The sequence below is a fragment of the Carcharhinus amblyrhynchos genome, chromosome 9 (assembly GCF_965287045.1).
Source record: "Carcharhinus amblyrhynchos chromosome 9, sCarAmb.v2.hapA, whole genome shotgun sequence".
Taxonomy (NCBI): Eukaryota; Metazoa; Chordata; class Chondrichthyes; order Carcharhiniformes; family Carcharhinidae; genus Carcharhinus; species Carcharhinus amblyrhynchos.
In genome coordinates, this window is record NC_137332.1 from 112,466,443 (window position 1) to 112,474,310 (window position 7,868).

At 43.3% G+C, this 7,868-nt stretch overlaps 1 protein-coding gene across 1 annotated transcript in view; it reads left to right on the top strand.

Moving 5' to 3' along the window:
* LOC145348701 (nuclear factor 7, brain-like) overlaps positions 1-4,437 on the top strand; it is a 34,470-nt gene extending 30,033 nt beyond the window's left edge. The window contains exons 7-9 of the mRNA XM_080196858.1: positions 1,841-1,909; positions 3,387-3,431; positions 4,417-4,437. Of these exons, the coding sequence (XP_080052984.1) occupies positions 1,841-1,909; positions 3,387-3,431; positions 4,417-4,437 (135 nt within the window). The remainder of the gene's footprint in view (positions 1-1,840; positions 1,910-3,386; positions 3,432-4,416) is intronic.
* Positions 4,438-7,868: the final 3,431 nt, after the last annotated feature.

Consider the following 7,868-nt stretch of genomic DNA (forward strand, 5'->3'; position numbering starts at 1 on the left):
GAAAGCGAGAGAGAGGTGAAAATTGGAAGCAAAGCCGACTTTTTTCCCTGTTCCAGATGAAGGTACAAAGTGACACTGATACTGTCATTGATGCAATAGAAAAAGGAGTTGCAGAGTGTTCCAGAGTACAATGGAACCAGGAGTCTTCCACACACCCCACAAAAAGATAAACACAACTGGGGCCCTTACTGGTCCTCATAGCCACACCTTTTAGTTGCAGGAAACGAGATAAAGTAAAGGAGAAATTGTTGTGACAAATTGAGTCTGGTGGAGGAGAGTGGTGAATGGGAACTGTTCACGTCCCTGCTCAAGGAAGCAGTGCAAGACTCAACTCCTCCTGGTGAGGGATAGAGGTGGAGAGGCATTGGAGAGTTAATGCACTGGCCGGTTCCTCCCTGCCATCTCTACAACACAAGCCTCTGTGTTCAGTGGATACCTCCCAGGGACAATGGCCCAGAAAATAACATCAACTGATGTTGTTTGGAAGGACTTGGAATCTCACTTTTCCCCCAGTATTCGGAGGAATTTCTATGCGCAGAGTGGAGTGAGAATGTGGAACTCACTGTCACTTGGAGTGGTTGAAATAGAGAGAGTTGATACATTGACAGGGAGGCTTGAATTACAAGATCATCACAGCATGTTTATGGAGTTTGTTTTCTGTCTGTTTGGGCAAATAAGGCTCATTTTCTAAAATATAAATAAAATACAGACACATTTAAAGACTGGACCAAGGGCTTTATTTTATATGGATTCATATCTCAAACAGTGCCGACCCTCTCACTCATTGAGAAAGAGGAAAAATATCATAGGGATGGGGGTAACACTGTGGGACTAACCAATGCAAAGTGGGAGAGGGTGAAATCTCATCCAATTGGGAGTCTAAAAGCAAAATACTGCAGATGCTGGAACCTGAAACAAAAACAGAAAATGCTGGAAAATCTCAGCCGGCCTGGTAGGCTCAGTGGAGAGAGGAAATAGAGTTGAAAAGAAGTGACACGGACTCGAAACATGAACTCCATTTCTCTCTCCACACAGGCTGTCAGAACTGCTGAGCATTTCCAGCATTGTCTAATGGAAGTGATCTTAAAGCGCCTCCCGCTACTGGAAGAACACTTGTGCTGTCCAGCAAGGTAGGAAACACAAACAGGGAGAACTCACAGGCTGTGACATTTTGGCATATTTCCCGCATCGGATTGAGTGATAAACTGTAATGTAGAGAGTGAAGGAGGAGGGAGCGGGTTGCAACGTTGATTAAAAATAATTGCATTTTTAATTGCAGAGATATTCTCCGTGATTCTATTCTGTAAGATGCTCCATCTCTGCCACAATTTCTAAAACTCAGATATATTTTCATTTTTACTCCCCGGGCGTCAAGCAGAGACTGTGTGGGAAGCTGGAACGAAAGTCTGGCGCGTGATCCGTGCACTCCTTAGTCATCCCAGCCGAATTCACTCACATTCCCCTTCATGGAAAGACAGTCTGGGAAGTTTCTATCATCGGCAGCAATCTTCCCGCCAGCAGAGACCCTCTTTTTTTTTTTGGAAACTGCTCTCACCCATTATCAGCATTGAGAACTTCTGTCATCAGCTTTAACATTGGAGTGAGGTGTTTCACCAGTGAAAACATCAATCACATTTTCACTTCAAAATCTGATTGTCCCAACATTGTCCCACAATATTCTGTGGATATCGGAAAAATCTGGACTTTTCAGAGTGTCAACCGATTTCTATCAAAGGCTGTAAATGGAATTGAGAAACAGATCGGTCATGATCTCATTGAAATGCGGAAGGGATTCCAGGATCTGAATGGTTTACTCCTGTTACTCTCTTTTCACTTCCAGCTCAGTCAGTCCGGTGGAGATATTGAACCGAGATCGCATCTGTCTCAAGTGGATGTTTCAGATCCCTCAGTAAAGAGGATCAGGGGAATTCCCCCAGTGTCCTGGACAATTTTCCTCACTGAAACAACAACAGCAAAAAGAGGCTAACTGCTAATCCATCTCATTTATTCTGCTCATGTGTCATACCATATGTCATATAGCTGCTGTATTTCCCTACATAACGGCTGCTCCTGTTCTTCTGAGTAATTCATTGCGGGTGCAGTCAGTTTCTGGGATGGGTTGAGAATCTGTGTGAACTCAAGTCTTTCATTGTTACAAAGCGCACCGCTGCCACCTGCTGACTGAATCACAGTGTTGCAGGGAAGAATTCCCCATTCAAAACGGCCCAAGACATGGGGACTGTCTTTGAAGATTCACAGTCACGATCGGCCGAATGGACTCTGCTGGGTCATATTATGATTCTTACGTGCTCCTTCTGTTCTTAGATTGTATCACATCTGCATTCTGACAATTCATTTCACTCAATGCCATTGTCTGATGATGCATTCCGCAGCCATCATTGAGAAAACTTAGGGCGAGAATGCTCGTCATATCCACAATTGGGTGGGAAATAGACACACATAAGGATTTTCCAGTCGTCTTTAAGTTTGATTTATATTGCGGTATTTGTAAGACGCTGAATCGATCTATAGAACTGAAGAGGATTATCAACAGGTGATCGTTGGACGGTAATGGTGCAGAGTCAATGATTGGTGAACTCACGAAGTGAAGAGGATCGCTGTCAGCCTTGGTATCAAAACCCAGACTTGGACAAATCCGCTCCAATCTGCTGCGCTCACACTGGGGAACAAATCTCTCACCGCACCTCTTCAGACTCGGCAGAGGGTCACTGGGACACGGAGGCTGAAAAAAATCCCCTGTGAAAGCCATGAATCCAACTTCAGTGTATCCTTCAGTGTATATTTCACTCTCCTCTTTACTGAGTTTACTGTGAACTCCTGTCTTGTTTCTATTCCTAACGGATTGCAGTGTAAGAGTAAAAACAAATGCGGTTGCTGTTTTCTTAGGACGTTGTGAGTCCACACCTGGTGGAATGTGCACACTTCTTGTTTCTTTATCTAAGGAGTGATTTACTGACCTCAGAGGGAGAACAGACAGGATTGTCCAGATTGATTTCTGGGCGGGCTGTGGTGTGAGGAGAGAGTGAATAGATTGGGTAAATATTCTGTAGAGTCGAGAAGAACGAGAAGCAATCTTATTGAAACTTGTACAATTCTTACGAAGATTGATAGGATGTCACTGACCAGTCAGAATGAGCCGAAGTGGTGGCGCTATCATAGAATCCCCACAGTGCAGAAGGAGGCCATTCAGCCCATTGAGTCTGTACCAACTCTCCGGCAGAGATTCCCACCCAGTCCCAACCTGCCCGATGCCGCTATGGTAACATTGCAGAGCGACTGGCTCTGGGAGCCATTCATATTGAATGTAGAGCATGTGGACTGGAGAGGATCTTACAGGTGATGATGTGCTCGTCTATCTGCTGTAGGTGGGAGAGGTGATGGATTTGGAATGTGCTGTGGAAGGGGACCTGGTGAGTTGGTGAATTATATCTTTATATTGCTGTTTGTTCTTCTGTCCAATTCACTTCTCCCCATAACATCAGGAAGATCTTCATCTTCTCCTTCAGTTTCAGTGTCAGGCGAGCTTTGAGCTTCCTAACCAGGGGAGTCTGCACACCAGGATCATCATAAAACAACAGTTTGGATTGGCTGAAATGAGGGGGATGAGCAATGCTGTTCCTGCTTCCACAGATACTTGTGCCGGCACCGGTTGCAAATCCCCGAAATACCGGAAAACTCAACAACAATAACTGTAATTTGCATTTACATAGCACCTTTCACGTTGTAAACTTCAAAAGATTCTTCGCATGTGGATTATGGGCCAAAGTTAATATAGTGAAATGGTTCGGGTGAGCAAACTGTTAGTCAAAGAGGAAGGATTTAGGGAATGTTGTTAAAGGAAACACGGAATGGTTGGGGGTAGGGGGAAATGGGGGGCAAGGTGTGAGGAGGGGAGAGATAATCCCAGAGTTTAAGATCTGGCCACGTGAACATAGAGCCGCCAGTGATGAAGCGACAAAAATCAGAGTTTACACAAGAGATCAGAATTCGAATGGCACAGATATGGTAAGATTTGTAAAGCTGCAGATATTTACAGAGATATGAAGGAATGAGGTCATGGAGACATTGATAAACAAAGCCGACAATATTATAATCTAGCCGTAGAGTGCATTCTGGAGTGATGCGTGAACAAGTCTTGCTGCGAGTTAGGATACATGAAGAAGAATTTTGAACAAGTCGACTCACATTAGAATGTGTCCAGAAAAACCGATGTAATTCCAAGAGATCTATATTTGTATTGTTTAATATTAGGAATCAGGTATAGTTATAAGTGGGTTAATTTAGTGTCGCCATGTGAGGCAGGATACAATTATAGTTGGACCAATGATCGACAATGGTGTTTGTATGTGTGGAGGCTTGGTTTTTTGCTCAAATTTGCTTCTGTTGTGCTTACAGAGGTTACCAAATGAAACGTAAGCAAGCTGATGTGATGAAAGTAGTTGTAGACATATAATGTTCAAGGGGAATGTTTTTAACGTCAGTATTTTTCTCCGGACAGTTGGTATGTCTGGTGGGAAAACAGCTCAGATGCTGGGAGAGCAGCAGCATAATTATTCATTATAGCCATGTGGTGTTTACTTCAGAGAGAGCTAATTGACTGGGATTTTTGATGAAAGGAATGGCAGGTGGGTTTCGGTACACAGAGTCATGTGATAATGTGCTTCATTGAAGGAGCTTGGTATGTCGCAGAGAGAAATAAAAAAAAGCTTCCAACTCTGGCTGGGATTTTGTTTCAAGACAGAGATGTTCTCTCCACAAAATTTCTGAAAGCTTCAAGGCTGTTGACACTCACTATAGAAAGTATATTTATAGTTGCTAACTGCACTTAAAGTGGTTTTGGAGCCTGTAAAAAAAAGTTGCTTATTTGGAACTGAAGCAGTGATAAGATAGAAATTAGAGTTGTTTCTTTCCATTTTTAAATATTGTTCAATGAGTTACAGTTAAGCTGCTGCATTTGGTCGAGTTATAATTAAACTGTGTTATTAAATAAAGATTGTTTTACTATTAATGATCCCTAATTTGTTAGTGGAATTATACCTGGTGTGAATGATCCTATCCTCACATTGATGCAACAATAGAAAAAATGTTGGGGTTTTGTCTGTCTTCCGAATTTAATTTGGGATTCAGGTCCAGGACTCTAAGACTGGAGAAGTAGAACTCATTGCTTAGTAACTGGGCCATCTTTAGATAGGAGCGTTTTTTGAGTGTGGTTTTAACTGAGTTCATTGGCAGGTGGCTATAGAAGGATAGAGAGCGGGACATCTCTCTCACCATTGCTCGAAGAAAATCCATACCATGGGCTAATGGTAAAGAACACAAAGACAGGAAACATAAAGAACAGTTGGTTAAGGAAACTAGAGAAATGGATTGAAGTTTCTAAGACGTCCGTAGTTAATGGAATAAGGAGGAACTGCCTTGAACGCAGTGGAAGTAAACGTCAGGCCTGGGCAAAGAAGAGTTAATAAGGTTTGCTACGAACAAGCAACATGTCTGAAGTCATTGTAAGATTTGGTATCCTTGCTTCCATTGTGTGAAGCAACAGTATTCTGCTGGGGGCTGATTTTGTGTCAATTTAAGTCAAGGGAAATCTGAAAGGAGAAGTGGGAAACCGTTGTTAAAAAGTGGAGCGGAAGCTTTGTTTGAAAGGATAGATAGAAAACCAGAAATGGATCCTTGATGAAAACAGCTGATGGAAAGCATTGTTTGAAAGAAGATTTTAAAACGTGTTTGTCTGGGAGTGGAGTTTGGAAACTCATCTTGAGATTGTCATCGAAATTGACGGAAGATGGGCCATATGGTTTCAGAGTGGGGTGTTAATGTTGAAGACTGTAGACATTTGTGAAGATAACTGGGGAGTAATGCAACATTGGAATACAATCAAGCTTTTCACTTTAATTAATGTATTTTTCCAGTTGTTAAGACTAATTAGTGGCTTTGTGACTCTGTTCATCCAGGTTTTTTTATATAAAAATGAAAAAGTTAGGATCCTATGAGACAGACTTCCATTCTGCAAACTTCCCATCCAGTCGTGACACGAATTGGGATTGGCACACAAGAGCTGCCAGTGAATTGGGGCGATCAAGAGTAGCGGTAACAAAAGCCCGGAATACAGTTTCAGCAACAGGTGGTGAGCTGAGGCCCCACAGACACAAGCGATGTTAGAACTGGAATTTCCTTGGGTAAGGGAATGAATGTGAAGTCAGAAGTTCACCTCGGTTGCAGAACAGTTTGGATCAGTATAAGAAATTGTTGGACAGAGGATTGGAGTTTTTGGTGGAGATTAAAATCGGATTTGGCCCTCATTTTTCAATTGTAGAAATTTCTGCTGAACTAGCACCAGATGTTAGACATACGTTGTGACAATTCAGAGCCACTGGAGAGGTCGAGAGAGTTACTGGTGAGGTAAAGAGGGCTGCTGTCAGCGTCCATGCGGTGGAATCTGATTCTGGGCTATTGGTTTTGTTCTTGAACTTCGGCCCCTCCAACTCTGGATCCGAAATCAGCGCATCCCCGGCTCATCCTGTCTGAGGACAGGACCAGTGTGAGACACAGACACAAACTGCAGCCGCTCCCTGACGAGGTTTGATATCTGGCCCCGTGACGTAACAGGTTTAAACCAAGTCCAGAGGAAGGGAAATGGAGAATAGGACAAAAAGGAAGGTCTGTGATAGGGTGGAAAACAGTAGTGATTAAATGACAAAAGGGATGACGGTGAGAAATAAAAGGGGTTGGAAATAGGGCAAGTGCAATTAGTGTCTGGAGGAAGTATAAATGATGTAGAGATTCTGGCGTTGGACTCGGGTAAATACAGTAAGAAGTCTCAAAACACCAGGTTAAAGTCCAACAGGTTTATTTGGTAGCAAACGCCACTAGCTTTCAGAGCGCTGCACCTTCGTCAGGTGAGTGGGAGATCATATAAAGACACAAAGTCAATTTACAGAATTACATGGTACCAAATTACGAGACATGGCAGGTGTTACGACAACGGATGAATGAACACCGCTCAGCAATCATCAGGCAAGACAGTTCCCTTCCTGTTGGGGAAACTTCAGCCGTCACGGGCATTCGGCCTCTGATCTTTGGGGAAGTGTTCTCCAAGGCGGCCTTCACGACACATGACAACGCAGAGCCTCTGAGCAGAGGCTGATAGCTAAGTTCAGCACACATGAGGACGGCCTCAACCGGGATCTTGGGTTCATGTTCAACCCCCACGACTTGCCTGGATTTGCAAAATCTCACTAACTGTCCTGGCTGGACACAATACACATCTCTTTAACCTGTGCTTCATGTTCTCTCCACTCACATTGTCTGTACCTTTAAGACTTGATTACCTGTAAAGACTCGCATTCCAATCATTATTCTGTAAACTGACTTTGTGTCTTTATATGCCCTGTTTGTGAACAGAACTCCCACTCACCTGACGAAGGAGCAGCGCTCCAAAAGCTAGTGGTGTTTGCTACCAAAAAAACATGTTGGACTTTAACCTGGTGTTGTGAGACTTCTTCCGGAGGTATAAATGAGCAGAGCTGAATCATCACCAACAGCTGCCGTCTGAAAACAAAGCCAATAAAAATGCAAAACAAAACGGAAACTGAGATTTTAATCTGAAATTGATTAACACAAAGCTGAATTCAGAAGGTGTAAAATGTCCAGTGGAAATATCAGAAGCTATTTCTCCAGCTTAGGTTGGGCTTTATTGGAACAGAGCAGGATGCCGAGGGTAGAAAGGTGAGAGAGGGAATGGGGCGGACAATTAAGATAACAGGCACTGGAAACTCCGGGTCAGGCTTACGGACAGGACGAAGGTGTTCTGCAAAGATATCACCCAATTTGTGTTTAGTCTCTCC